This window comes from Ranitomeya imitator, chromosome 8 (genome assembly GCF_032444005.1).
Source record: "Ranitomeya imitator isolate aRanImi1 chromosome 8, aRanImi1.pri, whole genome shotgun sequence".
Classification (NCBI taxonomy): Eukaryota; Metazoa; Chordata; class Amphibia; order Anura; family Dendrobatidae; genus Ranitomeya; species Ranitomeya imitator.
In genome coordinates this window covers 94,682,776-94,702,692 of record NC_091289.1, presented here as the reverse complement: position 1 = coordinate 94,702,692, position 19,917 = coordinate 94,682,776, and the positions used below count along the sequence as shown (strand labels likewise).

At 46.3% G+C, this 19,917-nt stretch overlaps 2 protein-coding genes across 2 annotated transcripts in view; both read right to left on the bottom strand.

The window, feature by feature from the left end:
- Window positions 1-2,106: 2,106 nt before the first annotated feature.
- Window positions 2,107-10,436, bottom strand: LOC138647863 (uncharacterized). Its single transcript, XM_069737170.1, has 2 exons — window positions 4,927-10,436; window positions 2,107-2,431 (listed from the first exon to the last, which is right to left on the bottom strand). The coding sequence occupies exon 1, from the start codon at window positions 9,574-9,576 to the stop codon at window positions 8,317-8,319; it is 1,260 nt and encodes a 419-aa protein (XP_069593271.1). The 5' UTR covers window positions 9,577-10,436; the 3' UTR covers window positions 2,107-2,431; window positions 4,927-8,316.
- A 7,093-nt stretch (window positions 10,437-17,529) lies between these two features.
- The window catches only part of MYH9 (myosin heavy chain 9), a 234,002-nt gene continuing 231,614 nt past the window's right edge, over window positions 17,530-19,917 (bottom strand). Inside the window, exon 41 of the mRNA XM_069737169.1 lies at window positions 17,530-18,578. Within this exon, the coding sequence (XP_069593270.1) occupies window positions 18,464-18,578 (115 nt within the window). The 3' untranslated portion in view covers window positions 17,530-18,463. The remainder of the gene's footprint in view (window positions 18,579-19,917) is intronic.

The window sequence follows — 19,917 nt, the reverse complement described above, 5'->3', positions numbered from 1 at the left end:
CTGCTGGGGATGGCCAGCGGGCCCACAATGTCCACTGCAATCATCTGGAAAGGCTCCTCTATCACTGGCAAAGGGATCAGGGGAGCCTTAAGAGCAGGCCCCACCTTCCCCACTCTTTGACAGGTGATACAGGAGCGGCAGTAGTTTGACATATCTGTCCCCATCTTAGGCTAATAGAGGTGTTGAGACAGCCGGGCCTTAGGGTACCGTCACACTAAGCGACGCTGCAGCGATACCGACAACTATGTCGATCGCTGCAGCGTCGCCGTTTGGTCGCTGGAGAGCGGTCACACAGACAGCTCTCCAGCGACCAACGATCCCGAAGTCCCCTGGTAACCAGGGTAAACATCGGGTTACTAAGCGCAGGGCCGCGCTTAGTAACCCGATGTTTACCCTGGTTACCAGAGTAAACGTAAAAAAAACCAAACACTAGATACTTACATTCCATGTCTGTCCTCCGGCGCTGTGCTTTCCTCTGCACTGTCAGCACCGGCCAGCCGTAAAGCAGAGCGGTGACGTCACCGCTGTGCTTTCCGGCTGGCCGGCGCTCACAGCCAGTGCAGAGAAGCACAGCGCTGGGGGACAGACACCGGAATGTAAGTATGTAGTGTTTTTTTTTTTTTACGTTTATGCTGGTAACCAGGATAAACATCGGGTTACTAAGCGAGGCCCTGCGCTTAGTAACCCGATGTTTACCCTGGTTACCAGTGAAGACATCGCTGAATCGGCGTCACACACGCCGATTCAGCGATGTCTGCGGGAGGTCCAGCGATGAAATAAAGTGCTGGACTTTCTGCGCCGACCAACGATGGCACAGCAGGATCCTGATCGCTGCTGCGGGTCAAACTCAACGATATCGCTAGCCAGGACGCTGCAACGTCACAGATCGCTAGCGATATCGTTCAGTGTGACGGTACCTTAAGTTTTGCTGATCCCCAAGTGTCCAGCTAGCGGGATCTCATGGGCAATCCGTAACAACTCACCCCGGAATTGCTGCGGGACGACCAGCTGTCTTTCCCTCATCCACTCCTTTTGCGATTCTCCGGGTACTGTCTCCCGGTACAACCTTCCTCGTTCCCAGAACACCTTCTCCTTACCAGTCACGGAGGTGGGCATCTCGGCGAGTAGTCTCAAACTCTCTAGGCTTGCATCTGTGCGCAGAGCAGCCTGAAACTCCTGGCTAGGGGAAGCTAGAAGCGATGTCAGGGTCCCTTCCCCACGGGAACCCTCTTGGACCTGCTCTGGGTCCACCTCTGGTTCAGTCGCAATGATGACTGAGGAGGGTCCGCAAGGCAGTTATCTGCGTTCCGGGCACTGACTGCGGGTGACAGCAGCTACGTAGGCTGTCTCCCGGGGGATTTCTACAGACCCATCAGCCGGCGCTGCTATGGGCTCTACCTCCCCATCCACCCCCAACACTACAGGGGCAGTGCTACTTATGGGCCAGTTACCTTCCTCTGTGGCACTGGTTAATTTCATGGCATCACCTTTCTCACGGTTCCCATGCTTCTTCCCATTTCCTGTAACACCGACACTTGTCCCTGCTAGGGATTTCTCAGCCGTCTCACTCCGCAGAGCGACGTGGCTGAGCACTCCTGTACCTATGGAGCTCTCCCCACACTTTCTGGGTCCCGGGACTATCTTCTCTTTTTACTGATCTTTTGACGGCTGACGGCACTCACTGTACGACCTAACTTGGTGATATATCTTGGCTCAAGGGCCTATTTTTGTGCTTTAGGCCTTTATTCCATCGGCACATGTGGATGCATGTATTCCCATATGTCTCCTATATTGCTTAATAGGCTCCTTTTTCTGCCGTTCTAGTAGCACTGCTTCTTTATTAGGGAATGCTCCTTTCTATACTTGTTTCTTTGGGCTATTGGGCACGCTGCAGCGACGCGATATAACTACTCCCGCTCAGGCAGGAACAATAATTATCAACGCCGCCGTCGCTACAACGACACCTAAAGACACATCACACGGTATGCTGCCACCAGCTTCAATTAAACGGGTCTGAAGCTAACCCAAAACAGTAGCGTAATTCCCTTCAGAAGACTTAGGGTACGTTTTAGAACAGGAAGAACGAAACTAATAATTTATATATTTTACTCCAAAAGATTAGGCAGTGTTTATAGACAATATTACAAGGCTGTTACAATATGAGACAAATGAAAATATGTACAAGTAATTATAAAATAACATGGAATAAAGAAGAAAGGTAACACTCATGTTCTCAGTTCATGTCAGGCAAAACCATGCTGCAGGCAGAGCTCCCAAATATCCCAGTGCATAGTACAGCTCCTCAGGCAAAAAAAACCTCAGACTCCCATCTGGGTTAAGTGTGGGGGCTTATATACTCCAGCCTCTGGACATCACTAAAGGGCTGGTTAATGATATTCACTGAGGTCAGAGATCTTTATGTTTTCAGACCCTGGAGACAAAGAAATTCCTGACTGAGAAGGGAGGGACCACAGGTGGCTTTGCAGGATTAGTCACCTGCAGTTTAAAGCCACACCCTGCTCACACACTAGCTTCAAATTACCCAGTGTCTGCCATAGGGCTGTTTTTTTGTATTCAGGGGTGGGGGGGAGAGAGAGGGGGGTTTCACAGCTGCCATGCTTTTGGGACCATGGTCAGAAGTGCAAAAATTCCTCAGCTATGGTTTTTACATTATCGTGACATACATTTTCCTCACAACTACTATACCTCTGGCCGGTCTGATGCTTGTAGTGACGCAAGCCTCCTGACCTGCCTGTTGCTCCTTGTGGCAAAAATGTCTATGTCCGGGAGGCCCCATAGCCGTACGATCCATCTGAAAATCTGTCGGTCTATGGCCCATTCCCCCTGGTGTAGGGAGTGTCAAATGAGAGTCTGCCTGAACATTATGTTCCCCTCTGATGTCAAGTGCCGACAGGGAGAGGAGGCGATTCTTGGCCAAGGGGAGTAGGTAGTCTGCGGTGGACATTAGTAATTGTGACCTTGCCCCCCCCGACGATTCAGATATGTCACCACTGTAGTGTTGTCGGTGTGTATCTGTGCATGTTTTGCAGAATCGGTAGACTCGAGAAGCGCATACTTCACTGCCCTTAATTCCTTCAAGTTTGAGGAACCCTGTGCCTGCCTGGTCATCCACTTCCCCTGGGCTAGTGTTGTCTCGCATGTGAGCTCCCCACCTCAAGGGACTGGCATCTGTCGTGACTATACTGTCAGGTTTTATTTCCCACGGCACCCCTTTGGACAGATGCAGCAGGTTTAGCCACTAGGATAGATTGTCCACTGTGGCGACTGACAACGGCATTCTTCCGTCGAGGTGGCCCTGCAACCTCTTTTCTGCTTCGAGCAACTCATTCTGTAGAGTCCTGGTGTGAAAATTGGGCCCACTGCACAGCTGGCATACAAGACGTCAGAGAACCCAGCAGGGACATTTCATCTCTCAAAGATAGATGCGGATTGTCCATTATCTTCCCGACTTTGTGGATGATGCTTAGCCTTTTGTCCTCTGGAATAAACATTGAGCTACCAAATCCAAGAGGAGGCCAAGGAACCTTTGAAGGTTTGAATGAGCTAGTCTTGATTTTTTCAGATTGAACCCAGACCCTGTAGGGATGATATTATATGGCTCAGCTGGGTACTGCACTGAAAGGCCGACCTCCCTATTATAAGGAAATCATACAGGTATGGAAAAACCAGGGTATCTCGTTCCCTAAAATGAGTCATCACCTCGGTGAACACACATGGTGCCATGGATAGACCAAATGGCAAAGCGGCCAACTGAAAGGGTCTAATCTGATCACCCAGCCGTACTGCCACTCAGGTATTGTTAGTGGTCCCTGTATATAGGCAGGTGATAATATGCATCCTTTAGGTCAAGGACCGTCATGAAGCACCTGGGAAACAGAAGTTTGGTTATAGAACTTATGGATTCCATTCCTAATGGCTCATGCCTTTAAAATGAATTCCGCTTCATTCTGAATGAACCATGAGGTTGGAGACCAAGAACAGGAGAATAAAACCCCTCCACTCTTGGTCCTCAAGAACAGGTTTATCCATTAACTGCAGAATTTCCAATTCCAGGGCCCGTTGCCGATCAGGGGAGTCCCTTAAAAGTTGTTAATATGAAGGAGTCCGGATGAATACTACGGGATTCCAATTTTAGCCCGGATGACACTATATCGAGAATCCAGGTGTTGGACGTTATATGGGCCATTGTTTAAAGAAATGTCAATCTACCGCCCACCGGGAGATCAGGGTTAGCGATACTTGCACCTATTTTTGGACAATTAGGCCCCACCAAAGGGGCTCTGTTTCGGCTCCCAGTCTCAGCTTTTATACTTCTTCTGGAAAGATGAAGGCTTCCTAAAGGTGTTCCTGAAAGGAGGGGTAAAGAGTTTATGAAACCCTTTTTTCCTGTCACCTGCCTTTGCGAGGATTTTATCCAGCACAGGGCCAAATAAGTACTCACCCCAGCATGGAATGGCAATTTGGTTTTAGCGTGTGCATCCCCCTTCCAGCTCTTTAACCAGAGGGCTTGGCGGGCAGCATTGGACAAACCAGCAGACCAGGCAGCTAACCGCAATGAATCTGCAGAAGCATCTGCTAGATAGGTTGCCTCTCCACTAATCTGCGGACAGGAGTCCAGTAATTTGTCTCTGGGTGTTCCGGATCGTATCTGGTTCTCCAGGTGGTCCTGCCAAGCCATCATCGACCTGGCGCTACAGGTGCTCGCAGTAGCTGGTTTGAATGCCCCAGCCAATGATTTCCAGGCCCGCTTCAGAAACATTTCTGCCTTCCTATCAGATGGATCCTTTAGGAGACCTCTGATTTCTAGGGGCAATGCTAACTATTTTGATGAAGAAGCCACTGCAGCATCGACTTTGGGAACTTTCACCCATTCTGCTAACAAATTATCATGAAAGGGGTATTTACGTTTTGAGGAGGATGGCAAGAACCACCGGCTGTCCTCCTTCTCCCACTTCTTTCTCACGAGGCTTTTCACCATCTCATTCAGGGCTGTGGAGCCGGAGTCATGGAGTCAGAGTTAGTTTTGGTTGGAGTCGGTAGAAATGTACCGACTCAGACTCCAGCTTTAAAAAAAAAAAATGTATTAATATTTAATAATTTAACTTTCATATGAATTTTATAAATGTTACTCAAATATATATGTTCTATCAAACTATGAACAACAGTGATAAGCAGTTCTGCCGGAGATAGAGACATTTCTTACTTCTTGTGTGTCACTGTTCTCCACTGCCCTCATCTAATCTTATACTTGGTTAACCTCATGCTGCCCTAACCCCCCTACTTACAATGTATGAAACTGAAAGTGAAAATGTGTTGCAAATTCTTAGTAGTACAGCTCCTCCTCTAGACTAGATGTTTGGTGTGCTTCTTCCAAGCATCTCACAGCTGTTATTCAGAAGAGGAAGACTGTAAGAAGTATTATCCTTTCAACAAACTTTGCATCAGTTAACTGAGTACACGAGGAATAACAGTATTACTGACTACTATATCAGTTGTACGACCTGGCAATAATTTTGTACAATTGTTTTTAGGAAAAACAATTGTCATTTGGATTGTGAATGCAGAATTAAAAACCTGAGAATGTCAAAGAAGCGTCACATTAAATCAGCTGTATTTGAACATTTCACCATCACTCAAGATAGAAAACATTATGTCTGCCAGTGTATGACAAATGATCCAGATGAAAACAAATGCTGTGAAGCCAAGATCAGTGCATATTCAGGCAAAGATAACAATGCTCCTACCAGAGCTTCTAATCTAAAGAGACATTTACAGCGCTTTCATCCAGAAGTACTGAAAGCAGTGGATGAGAAAGACTGCATCCAAACCAATGAACCAGTGCCCAGCTCTTCCAGCCAAACAAAGGAGCAGAGAACTTTGCAGCCATCAGTTGCAAGATATTTTGTCAGGGACAAAGTTAGGCTGGTTTCACATTTGCGTTTCTACCGCATGCATTGTGTATTCCTATATTTAACATTAGGAACGCATGCGTTTTTGATTGTTCGCGTTTTGCCGCGTTTGACGCCGCATGCGTCGTTTCGTCGTTTGCGGCTTGGTGCGGAAATGCAACATGTAGTAAATTTTAGAGGCGTCAATTTGCCGCCTGGAAAGGTATGCGGTCTATTGCGTATGGATTGCGACAAAAAAATGCATTGCTGTCTATATGAACGCATGCATTCACAAGCACATGCGTTTGCTTGTGTTCGTGAATGCATGCGTTACACAAGAGAAAAACTTGTCTAGACACTGATAAGCCACCCCCCACATAGTAGGTGATAAAGGAAGGTAGTGGACATTTGCAGGTCACAACTCAGCAGACACTTAAGCAGATGAGACACAGGCTACATCTTGGAGGAAAACAAGACACTGAAGAATGTGAGTATATCCTAGCCAATGCCTTTATTTTCTATCTCTACATGTCCTAATTTCTTGCATTTCTTTCTTTCTACATGCATCAGAATTTCTTCTGATGAGGAGCAACACCCCGGCATGGCCTTCCGTACCGCCACGATGCAGCAGGACCCTGGCATGGCCTTCCTTTCTACGAGCGCTATGGACTCTGGCATGGCTGCACTCTACGAGCACTATGGACTCTGGCATGGCTGCACGCTCTACGAGCACTATGGACTCTGGCATGGCTGCACACTCTACGAGCACTATTGAATCTGGCATGGCTGCACACTCTACGAGCACTATGGAGTCTGGCATGGCTGCACGCTCTACGAGCACTATGGGCTCTGATATGGCTGCCCACTCTACAAGCACAATGGACCCTGGCATGGCCTTCCGCTCTACAAGCACTATGGACTCTGGCATGGCTGCACACTCTACGAGCACTATGGACTCTGACAGTGCAGCCGGACCCTGACAGGTCACCCAACACCACGCCATATGAGCCCACCAAGGCTTCCCAGAACACAAACCCCCCCACCCAAAAAAAAGGTATTAAGCTTACCGTTAATGTTTCCAGGAGTCCATACTGACAGCACCCTGGAGGACGTCTTCCTCCCCCTTGCTGGGACAGGAAACACACGAGAGTTCAAAAGGGCATGTCCCACCCCCAATCCTCAGTGTTGTAAAAAGAACCACCTCATGGAAATGCAGAAAAGACTTTAATAGAAAATAAATATATACATCAACAGTCAGGAACATATTTCATCATATGTCAAACATAATATGCAATACATTTTATGCCAGGAACATAATACGTCTTATGTCAGGCTTTCTTACATAGAGGATAACAAAATAACCAGGGAGGGAACTACCAATGCTGTCAGTATGGACTCCTGGAAACATAATTAACGGTAAGCTTAATACCTATTTTCCAGGACGTCCCTCCTGACAGCACCCTGGAGAGTACCAAAGCACCTCCTTAGGGTGGGATTACCGCCTGGAGAACCTTTCTCCCAAATGCAGTATGTTGACCAGACAAAACATCAAGCTTATAGTGTCTCCAAAATGTTTTAGCGCTAGCCCAACTTGCTGCTTTACAGATCTGTTCAAGAGAAGCACCTGCTCTCTCAGCCCGAGAAGTAGCTATCCCTCAAGTAGAATGCGCATGGAGACCCCCTGGAGGAGGGAGCCCTTGAGGAGGGAGACTGATAAGCCTCAGAGATCACCGAAGTGATCCAACGAGCAATAGAGGCCTTAGAGGCCTTCTTTCCCTTATTCTTCCCTCCAAATAAAATAAACAAATTTGGGTCAAAACGCCACGAGTTAGTGGCTGCTAGGTAGTCTAGAACTGTCTGTCTGACATCGAGGGAATGGAGGGCTTTTTCTTTTTCGTTAGTGGGGTTACTACAGAAGGATGGTAACACAATTTCCTGATTTCTGTTTTTAACCGATCCCACCTTTGGAATAAAGGAGGGATCCAATTTAAGGATTAGACTATCCTCTCTAATCTGAAGGTATGGGTCCCTAGTGCATAGGGCTTGAATCTCCCCCACCCTCTTAGCCATAGTAATTGCCACTAAAAATGCTGTTTTACGAGTGAGGACTGGAATGGGCATACTATCTGCCAAGGCATAAACATTTTTACAGAGGAATTTGAGGACCAGGTTAAGGTCCCAGGACGGCGACAATTGTCTAATGGTAGGGCGCAACCTCTGTGTGGCTCTGATAAATCTAACTATCCACGGGTGAGATGCTAGGGCATAGTCGAAAAAAGAGCTAAGTGCCGAGACCTGCACTTTCAAAGTGCTTGGTTTGAGACCTTTGTCAAACCCAGCCTGCAGGAAATCTAAAATTCTGGGTAAGTCGGGAGCGCCTGCCTCCAGACAGAAACGTTTCCAGATCTTAAAATAAATTGCCAATGTGACTGGCTTCCTGCTGAATTTGATAGTAGCCATCACCTGATCTTGCCTTCAGGATGTTCCTTTCAGGATCCATGCAGAGAGATGGAGATTCTCTGGATTCGGGTGGTACACCGGACCCTGGTGGATTACATCTGCCCTGAGAGGGAGCTCTACTGGGCTCTCTATTGCCAGATCCACCAGAAGAGAGAACCAGCTCCTTCTCGGCCAAAATGGTACAATCAATATGACTAGCACGATCCTCTTTGATTTTCCTGAGAACAGCTGGAACCAGCGCTAGAGGCGGGAATACGTAGGAGAGAGGTTCCGTCCATTCCTGGCTTAAAGCATCTATCCCTTCTGGGAGATCTTGAGGGTTTAGCGAGAAGAATCTTGAGACCTTTGAGTTCCTCCTGTTTGCAAATAGGTCTATACTGGGAGTTCCCCAGTGACGGCATAGATCTTGGAAGATCTCCTGATTGAGTTCCCACTCTGTTGCAAACACCCGTCTCCTGCTCAGATAGTCTGGTATGACATTCTGAGAGCCTTCTAAGTGGATTGCCGAAATGGATAGGACCGATTTTTCTGCCCAACGGAATATTCTTCCCGCAAGCTCCTGAAACAGATAGTGTCTTGAGCCTCCCTGATGCTTCAGGAAAGACACCGCTGTAACATTGTCGGATAGTATCCTGATATGACAATTTTTGAGGGTGTGTTGGTTCCTTCTTAACGCCTCCCAGACAGAATACAACTCTTTGAAGTTGGAGGAGCTGTGAACGACATCTGCTGGCCATCTCCCTTGTAGGATCCTGCCCTTTAGGTGGGCTCCCCAGCTCCAGGCATCTGTAGTTACCACTACGTAGGGATTGGTAGACCATAACACCCCGACTCGTAGTTTCTCTGGTTGTTTCCACCAGAGTAGAGATCTTTGTACTGGATACGTCAGCCTTAAAGAACTGTCCAGAGAAGACTGACGACGGTCCCATTTGGAAAGGATTAACCTTTGCAGAGGTCTTGAATGGAACTGTGCCCATCTTACACATGGTATGCAAGCCGTCATCAGACCTAGTACCTTCATGGCCGTTCTTATTGAAGCTCTGCGTTCTAATAGGAGCCTGATCTGGAACTGGATTGCCTCCAACTTGTTCTCGAGTAACAGGGATATCCTGTTTCTCGAATCCAGACATACTCCCAGGAAGGTCTTTTTGCATTCCGGAGTCAGGTCGGATTTCTGCCAGTTTATGATCCATCCTAACTGCTCCATCACGGACACAGTTCGGTTCCTGTGATCTGACAGAATCTCTGGTTTTCTTGCGATCAGGAGAAAATCGTCTAGATATGGGACTATCTTGATCCCTTGGTTTCTCAGGAAAGCGACAATTTCCGACACCAGCTTTGTAAACACACGAGGTGCTGAGGCAAGCCCGAACGGAAGGCATTGGAACTGGTAGTGACAGGTCCTGGACGGCAGCACCACTGCAAACCTCAGAAGTTTGAGATGATGGGTGGACGGGGACCTGATAATAGGCACTCTTCAGGTCGAGAGTGCAAATCACAGCGTCCCGATCTATTAGGAGGATTGCAGAGCGAATGGACTCCATGCGAAACCTCTTGTACCTGACCCAGGCATTTAGAGGTTTCAAATTTATTATCGTGCGCGTCTTACTTCTAGTGGAGGCATTGGAATTATGACCTCTGAGGAAAGCATGTCCTCTAAGTCTAACATCATGGGAGAGTTTTGCATGACCATCGTAGGTACGATGTATCTGTCCGGAGGAGGGGAGGAAAGCTCGATGCTAAACTTCTGACACGGTCCGAAGAACCCACTGATTTTGGGTGACTCGGGCCCAATTCTCCGCAAAGTGGCGGAGCCTTCCCCCTATAAGGGTGGCGTCATTGCGTCTTAGGCTTTGAGGATGGGCTAAAGAAGAAACTCTTGTTTCTATTGCCCTGGTTACGGAAACCTCTACTGAATCCTCTATTCGATCTACCCCCTCTGTAATCGGACTGTCTCCTGAAGGGAAAACCTCTCCGAAAGGACTGGCCTTTTTTTGGTTTGTCCTCTGGAAAACCCTTTTTCTTATCAGAGGCTGACTCGAAGATAGTATCTAGGGAAGGACCGAATACTCTCGCCCCCTGAGAAAGGAATAGAGCATAATTTGGTTTTTGAGGCATTATCCCCCGACCAGGATCTTAGCCAGACCGCCCTTCTAGCCGCATTGGATAAAGAACAGTTTCTAGCTGAGAACCTGACTGATTCAGCAGTCATGTCCGATAGGAAGGCCGTGGCAGATCTCATGATAGGGAGCTTAATATATCAGGCCTAGGGGTCTTATTGGATAGATGTTCCTCCAATTGACCCATCCATAGGTACATAGACCGAGCTACCGAGGTGGCTGCTATGTTGGTCTTAATTAGGGCTGCAGATGATTCCCAAGCCCTTTTTAGCAGTATGTCGGCTTTCCGATCAATGGGATCGCACAGATTTGAAGAGTCCTCGAATGGTATGGCTGTCTTTTTAGCAACCTTTGCCACAGGAACATCTACTTTGGGTATCTCCTCCTAAAGTTTGACTTCTTCTGGCTCGAAAGGTAAGCGAGCTTTGAAGTCCTTAGTCAAAACTAGCCGACGTTCTGCCTCCTTCCACTCCTCCAGTATCATGGCCTTGATATGCTCGCTAACTGGGAAGACTGTCTGCCTACGTGACATAAGTCCCCCAAACATCAGGTCCTGCCTGGATTGAGGCTTAGATGTCTCCTCAATCTGCATCGTGCTCCACACCGCCTGCACAAGTTAATTCGTCTCCTCGGCCTGGAAGAGGTATTTTCTCTGGTGGTCCTGACTCCCTGAAGGAAGTTCCCTTTCCTCTTCTGAGGCAAAGTTATCAGAGGCAGACTGGTCCTCAGAGCTATATTCTGGCTCATGTCTTGTTCCCGTCTGGCTCTCTTGTGGCTGGGAACCGGGCTGGACCTCTCCACAATACTGGACAAAGAAGCCTGAACTTCTTCCCGTATTAGGGACCTCATCTCTGACAGAAGTGTCGGCTGTTCATCCCTCATAACCTTGGAAGTGCAATCTGCACACAAGGTCTTAGCATGAGTGTCCGGGAGCTTTACGTTGCATATAGGGCATCTATAGGTTTTCCCAGATGATTTGCCGGACTTCTTAACTTGAGCAGGGGGGGCAGCGGGGGTTCCCTTATCCTTAAATGACATAAGATAGGGAGAAGTAATAGGATGAACCTGAGTATATGTGCGCGGATAGGGGGGACAGCGCTATGCGCTCTCACCCCTTCCTCCACTGGTGTGCCTTCCATGACGATCCTGGCAGCAGGTCCCCGCAGCGTCCACGCTGGATTAGGAGCGATTCGGCTGCTTGTGCGTCCCACGCTGGAGCGCACACACTCTCCCCACACTTTACCTCGTCACCGGAAGTGACGGTAACAGATGCCGCGAAACCGGAAGTGACGCGGTTCCCCGGGACTTCCGTTAGAAGACGCCGTGCCAGACGCCACACCGCTCTGGATGCCGCGCCGCATGGAACCGCATCGCGGCAGAGAGCCTCCCTCCGGGAGGAGCGGCCGCCACAGGAACTTGTCCTTCCTGTTCTGTTCCTGTTGAGGGCAGAGGATAGTACTGCAGTGCTCAGGCGCCGGAAAGGTCAGAGGCCCGGCGCCTGCGCACTGCAGTACTTTGTCTGCCCTCAACAGGGCAGAGCAAAGTACGCCTGCGCCGGAGCCGTGGCTGAAGATCAGAAGAGGACGTCTTGTAATGAAGATGGGAGGCGCCGCAGCAGACCAGAGACGCCCGTTTGATCTGACCAGCAGCGGGACCGCCCCTGGTTGAGTATAATATAACATCTTTTTCTCCTCTTTCAGGTAACATCGGGGGCTTATCTACAGCATTACAGAATGCTGTAGATAAGCCCCTGATGCCGGTGGGCTTACCTCACCCGCGAATTTCGGGGTGACAGGTTCCCTTTAATGATTCAGCGCTTGGTTGAACTGAAAACCTTTCTTGTAGACATGGCTAACCCTCAACTGACGCTAAATGAAAGTCAGTGGAATCAGGTGACTGAGCTGGAAAAATTGCTAGAGCACCCATTTACAGTGACTAAAAAATTACAAGCAGAGGACTTAACTCCAGGTATTTTCTTAAAGGAGTGGAAGAACCTGATGTTTCGCCTGTCCCAAAGAGGGTTAATTGCAAGTGGCATTGCTGCATCAATGAAACGGAGAGGAGCTACTATTACAAAATAACATTCTTTTGGCAGGTGTTTATGTAGACCCAATGCATCGGATTCTTCTAGATGATCAACAGCTAACTAAAGGAAAAGAAGCTCTGTTTGAAATAGCAGTAAGGATGAAAGGGTTGCAGAACAGTCAGGAGGAACAAGAAGAATTTGGTCGTCCTGCCACATCTTCACCCTCATCAACAGATGAAGAATTTAATTTCGAAAAATATTTGGATCACAATGACCGTGCAAAGCGTTCCCGCATAGAAGAGTCATCCCCATCAAAGAACACAGCCAGTACATTTCAGCAGAATTTTTCATGTGCACTAAAAGAAATTGAGAAATTTGACCGTTCATCAAAAATAACAGTGCAACAAGCGATTCCTCTGTATCCTGACATTGTCAGAGATGTTGCCAGAGTGGTTACTGCTTTGCCACCAACCCAAGTTAGTGTAGAGAGGTTGTTCTCTGCTCTCAAAATAATTAGATCAGATTTGAGGGCATCCATGAAGGAGGATCTGACAGAGGCAATACTTTTTCTGAGGACAAATTTATAGATTTCTTCTTATTAACTGCATAACAGTGTTTATTGCATATTTACTTACAAGAGTTTAGAAAAGTTTAGAAAAGTTATTTGGTATACTCTAATTGTATTCTAATAAATATAGTTTTTGCTCTAAGTGGTATGATTACTTATATGATGGTGAGAAACTGAATAAGCACGATGTTAATATTTGACAACAGTAAATTTATTGTTACGAATTGGCCATTTATGAAGGAGTTGGAGCCGGAACATGATAAAATCCAGGAGTCGGAGTCGCAACTGTGGCTTACCGACTCCACAGCACTGATGTCATTCACAGGAAAGGATCTCCAATTCCTCTGGCACAGGCCTGTGAACATCAGGTCCTGAGCAGCCTTAAGCCCTTTCCCCTCAGCCATCCCCATGGTGGACCGGACTGAGCTGACCAATGCCTCCATATTCTCAATGGGAATACAAGATCTCCCTTCCTCATCTGAGGAAGATGAAGAGGATACTGCAGATTCAACTTGCCTCAGACTAGATCCTGAATCAGACTCTACTCAGCTAACCTCCTTTTTATGGGTTTTCCGCCCCTTAAGGGAACTCCTAATCTCCTCTCTGATCAGAAATACGTACAGGAGCTTCCTCCTCCAGGGTCTGGCATATACATGACTGACATAGCCTTTTTAGAGAAGCGTTAGGCAGGGCTCTGTGCATAAAGCACACTTTGTGCTTGGTTTTAACAGATTTCTTTACCTGTGAATACATAGCAACAGAAGGGAGATTCAGCTAACCAGGTTGACCATTGTATGCACTCACCATCTGAAGCTTGTTAGTAGGGTACCAGTTCAGGAGGTGGAGACAGCGCGTGATTCAAAGGCTCTAAAAGTTTGGTGACTCCGTTCATTTCTGGCATCCGTGGTGTCACTCCCTCTAGAGCAACCACTGTTGCTGCCTTTGCCACTTTTGCGCTGCTTTGTGACCACTTGGTGGGTGCTCAACGTCGCTTGGAAAAGTAATTCTCCAGCACATTGCCCTATTATGCTGCCGGACTAAGAAGGCCTTGCCATGCCCCTTCACTTCAACATCCATGGTGCACCTCTCGGGGCTCCCCTGGAAGTTAAGTACTTCTGGGTCAAGGGCGTGTTACTGGCCAGCGTACATGTGTGGAGGCCCGACTCCGGAAAGGCCTGCTACTCCGGATGAACACAGGGAGTCTCATCTCCACCTGTCCCGCGCCCACGCGACCCAGAGCGGCACTACCCGGACCCTGGGATCGCACCATCCACACCGGACGAGGAGGGGTTTGAACAGGCAGAGCACACTCGATGCTGCTTCTGGAGTCCCATGCTCTGCCATTCCCATGGAGACCACATAGAGGCTGATTGGACCCAGGGAAGAGTCTTCTCCACAGGACAGGAAACCAACTGAGGAAACTAAGGGGACCGCCCCCTTTTAACCTATAGGTTCCCTGTCCTGGTGGGCAGAACCCCTCTCAGATTACTGTTGTGTGGAAAGGAAAACACAGCTTTCCATTTTTATTTAGAAATAAAGTTATACTCCCCTAACACCCATTCCATTGAAGCCTACATCTCTGGTAATAAAAAAAACACAAAACATCCTGCACCTGTCTATCACCATAATCCATTTCTGCTGATAAAAGTTTTCAACCTGGACTGTGTCAAGATGTGTCCTTCCAGGCTGAGAACCACTGATGAATGAGCTGCTTCCATCTCATTGAGGTCACCGCAGGTTACGGAGGCTGCATTCCCATCCGGGCTGACCTGCGGGGACCTCAGTACCATGAGGAAAAAAGTCACCGAGTTCACCACAGATCACCATGAGAAATCTTCCTCATCCCAAATTTGCAGTTCACCACCTTGTTCTTGCAGCTGCTCTAAGGTTTGTGCATCATTAGTCATGCAGTCCTGTCCCTCAAAGAAATTATGTATTAAAGAGCTACTTTGAGCGTCCAAGTGTGGGATCACTAATCTCCTGGGGCTCAACATGGTGAGAGGAAGGAGGATGTGAGGATTAAGTAATCCAGACTTTAGGCTGGTGACACTGGACCGTGTGGAAGACTGTGGTGCTTCCATGCCTGCTGGAAACATTATCTGCTATCCAACAGTCGACCTGTTAGAACCACTATGTTTTCATTAGTGGTGTACCGTGGCTCCCAGCAAATTGGGATTTTTATTAAAAAAAAAAAAAATTGTCACCTACAGCAATCAAAGTGTTTTTTTGGGAGTTGACTCCACCGTAATATAACAGAAAGAAAGCAAATGTGTATGGAAGACAATCAGATTCAATCTAAAATGGTTCAATGCTTTTTCTCAGGTTTTAGAGATAACAGAAATGTACTCCACACTACGGAAGTGTATGGCTGAGATTTAACCATGGAGAATGTTTTATCAATTTTTGGATGTGTTATATTACACAAAAAAGAACCTTAAAGCATGCAATACTTGATGGGTCAAAATGTAATCTTTTTTTTTCAGCCCCCACAAAAAATGCAGCTATACATTTGCCAACAGATTGCACAAGCCTAATCCCTGTTTACAGACTGGATTCTGTCAGTCACTCTCCCTGCTCCTCTCTCTCTCTCCCTATGTATGTATGTGATACAAACCATTAGCCATTAGAATGGGCTGATAGTATGATGGCTAAGCTTTAGCACCAGTATCAACACTACAGGCCTCCGATTCGTCATACTGCGCACACATCTCTGAACAAGCAATTACTGCAATATGAAGAGTCACAGAGCTGTGCGCAATGGTGTGTGTGCTGAGCCAAGCCAATCACCGTAATGCCAAAACCAAGATGGCTTCGTCATTACAGTGACTCACTGGCCATCTCTGCATGCTTATTGGCTGCGTAGCTGTCGCCGAAGATGAGGGGTGGGGATTCTAGTTTTACATCAAGCACAGCCCGTTACTCGCCAAGTAATTAAACATCCAAGCACTGTGATACCCGAGTGACGACCAAGTAGTAGCAAGCACGTTCACTCATCCCTAGCAATAATGAAAGACAAACTGGTGTAGATGGGGAGGTGAGGTTACAGGAACAAAATCCCACCATAGAATTACAAGATTCATTTTAGCAATATTAGCACTGTCTGCACGTAGTCACATGCTGTCAAAGAAGATGTTTTCTGACGGAATAGGGATTGCTGTTGTCGAGAAGCAGGCACGGGTCAATGTCATGTGACATGACCACATCAATGGCCTGGGAGGTGAATGCTTTTATTTAACTGGATCATGCAGTAAAAGGTAGTTGTCCCCTTTCACAAAATGTGAACCCCAGGTGGGGAGTGAAGGGAGACAAAACAAAAAATCCTTACAATCCCTTGGTTCACTGCAGCACTAACATTGACAGATTGAAAGCAATGAAGCTCGGCGGCTACCGTAAGGTAGACATGTCAGCTCTGCAGCCAACAGACATCAGAAGCAATAGTGGAGTATCAGTGCTAGACCCAATGGATTATGAGAAGCTTCTGTGCTTGGGTACTAGGATTGTATGAAAGCATCTTTAATATATGTAGCAATGGTCTGAACTAGCAGACAATCTAAATGTATAAATCTCCAAAATCTCCCACAGTGAGTCGGACACAGTCACCTTTACAGTGAGTGATCAAACAAAGTAATTGTGCGTATGAATGTTAGGACATTCTCTTCTCACAGTTTAAGATCTGGATAGTTATTAGTGCTGAGCCAAAGTGCTCGGATAAGGTGTTAGAGGAAGCTCGGGTGCCAACAGAGTATCTTCGGCGTGCTCGAATACCATGTTAGAGCCGCTGCATATCTCGCGGCTGTTAGGCAATCCCTACATGTGTTGCAGCTATCTAACAGATGAAAGATTCAGCTACGGTGACTCGAACATAGTATTCAAGCACAATGAGGATACGGTTATAGTACCAAAGCACGTTTGTTCATCACCAATAATTATCTAAAATTTGTCTTCCTTCTTACCAGTAGAGATGAGCGAATTTGTTCAGGTCCCTGTTTATTCAGCAAGCAATAGCGCTTACCATATAAGCTACAGTGGGAACCCAGATAAATGGAGCGTGCCGGCTGATCAGCTGTTTGGCTCCGCAGCTCTGTGTGTCACGGCTGTTTCACTGTCACAACACATGCATGGAAAGGAAAGCCTGTGTGTTGGGCTCTTCATGCATGTGTTGTGAATGTCACACAGCCGCAACACATGCAGCTGCGGAGCCGATCAGCTGGCTAGTTCCATGTATCCAGGTTCCCGCTGTAGCTTATTTGGCAAGGGCTACAACTTATAAGCAGGGACTAGATCAAATTCGCTCATCTCTACTTACCACAGCAGTCATTTTTCTGCAGAATACTGAAATCTTAGCTTGGTAAGGTCCTGAAAAATCTTTATGGAAATGTAAAAAGGATGTATGATACAATCAGACCCAAACAAGCCAATTATGAATTAATGTAAATGGACACAACCTGCAGTACTTGTCATTTATTATAGGCAATAGCAAAATCCAACTTCTGGTTCCTCAAGTCTGTATGCAAACAGACTGCAGCATAAAGGCACTTGCATTATACAGGATAATCAGACAATACTTCTCTAAAGTGTGCAGACTGTTAAAGACTGTTCGGTTTCACAAGGAACCGCACTCTAATTATTCACCATGATCATTGCTGACTGGCAGTGATGCAAAAAAGCATTTGAAAATTGTTTGACCATTAAAATGAGTGCACAGTATATTAGTTCATATAAGTGGTACAGGACAGCTAATTCTCCAGTTATATTTATATAACAATTTATCCCTTATTTGCTTTCACGTATACAAAACATTTGTAATATAAAAATGTGATCTAAACTCTAAATATTTGGTCCTTATTTGACTTTCCAATTACAGTGTACTTTGGCAAAACAGCATATTCAACAGAAATGGCAGCAATAAAGACTGAAGTTTTCTAGAATGTGTAGGAGGAAAAGGACACTTTGAATCAAAATAATCAAAGTAGACCCAAGAGGTTTTCCCAGTCTAAAAAGATAAGTCTGCGGTCACTGACCGCAAACAGTGTGCGATTGGTGCGGTCATAAGTTCCCTGATTTAAGAAGGTGAGATCCCATGATTGCTTGCATGAGTTTTGCATACTTACATTCAAGCAATCACGTGAACGCCAACTCACAGGAGGAATACAAGGGATTGTCACAGACTGCACACTTCTTCTGTGACCAGACAACCCCTTTAAACAAAATCATTTTATTACAAAAAGTGCCGAAACCTCCACCCCACATCTGTCACCCAAAGTCTGGATGCAAGTCACACATTACATGGAAAGTAATTGCTATTCATCAAATTATGGCTTTAAGAAATTAAGACACAATTTTGTCATTCTCCCCTCTAACAAGTGGATGCTTAAAATCCCTAGTCAGTAGATTTTAAATCCCCAGAATCCATTTTAGTATCCAAATCTTCATCAGATGCTTCGTCAACTCCTTTTCTGCCAACACGTCTTGTAACAAACGGTACATCACCACGTCTGTGAAGAGGACAAATTACGATACATTAAAAATGAAAGATGTACTATAACTTATATTTCACTGCAATATATAAACAAAAAATACAATTTAAAGGCAACCTGTCAGCAGGTTATTGCCATTTACGGTAATATGAGAGCAGCATAATGTAGGTGGGCAGATAGCCCTATTCCAGCGGTCCCAATGATTGGATTACTACTAGGTTTTCAACATAAATCAGCATTTTTGTAGAAGATCACGAGGCAGGCCACCTAGTCCTGCAATGATAATCCACTGCACTGTGTAACCCCACTTCCACCACTGTGACAAACCTGCCAATATAGAGTGTGCACAAAGTGGTCAGTGACATGGGTAGGGTTAGAGAGGTTAAACCTCCATTTAAAAACTACTTTTACTGTAATTAAAAAGGTAAACTTCCCGACAAACCTGTGTAAATGTGCACTATAAAACCGCACTCCAAGTTATGGTGGACACACATGTACATACGATGGACTAGAATGCTGTAGAGATCTATAGTCTATATGTGCCCAGATACGAGGCGCGGTTGGCATCTCTGCTCAGATGTGGTCTTTCCCACTTCAGACCCCAATTGATAAGCAACCTACATATAATCAACAATTGTATCACAAGGTGGCCAAAAAAATTATCTGTTTGAATATTGAGCAGGAATAAGTGCAGAAAAATGGGTCCCAGTAATGCAGCGCCACAGATATCCAGGGTGTGCTGCCCAAACAGCCTGCCAGGTCTAGCAGTCGATTCACTTTGTAGGGAAATGCTAATAAATGTAGTAATTATTCATATTTCATGCCAGGAAGTTCTGCTTTAGAAGCCAAACAACCCGCCTCAATGGCAACACTGGGCCATGTACCAGAAAGATGGCACCGAGAACAGGCAAACACGGGCCCCAAACATAAATAGCCATAGCATCACAGACTGCCAGAGCAGCTTCGTTTAGGGTGGATGTTTTCGGTAACGTCTGATCACCTGACATACTGAAAATTCTGACTAATGTTTTATCTATTCTTAATCCATTTTTTTTTTTTTTTTTTTTTTAATTTGGACTATTTTGAACACCGATTACATGAAAAATGTATCAATATATGCTTTATTTTGTTAAAAACAAAAATACGAGAAGTCCTCCCTCATGCGACCCATCATACAGGTTATGCGATTTCTGATATTGTGTTGCCAGCGCACCACTAACACGAAACTTATAAGTGGTAACTGCATATCCATATATCTATGGAGGCATAGGAAGCAAAAAGAAAAAAAAAGTGGCGCCTTTGAAGAGACCATGAGGTGTCAAAACACCCGAAACTCCTCCATCCCCAAGTGACCACT

Bases quoted from the DNA above. Each gene is read 5' to 3' on its own strand.
- LOC138647863 (XM_069737170.1), bottom strand. From the start codon at position 9,576: ATGGAGCAGTTAGGATGGATCATAAACTGGCAGAAATCCGACCTGACT.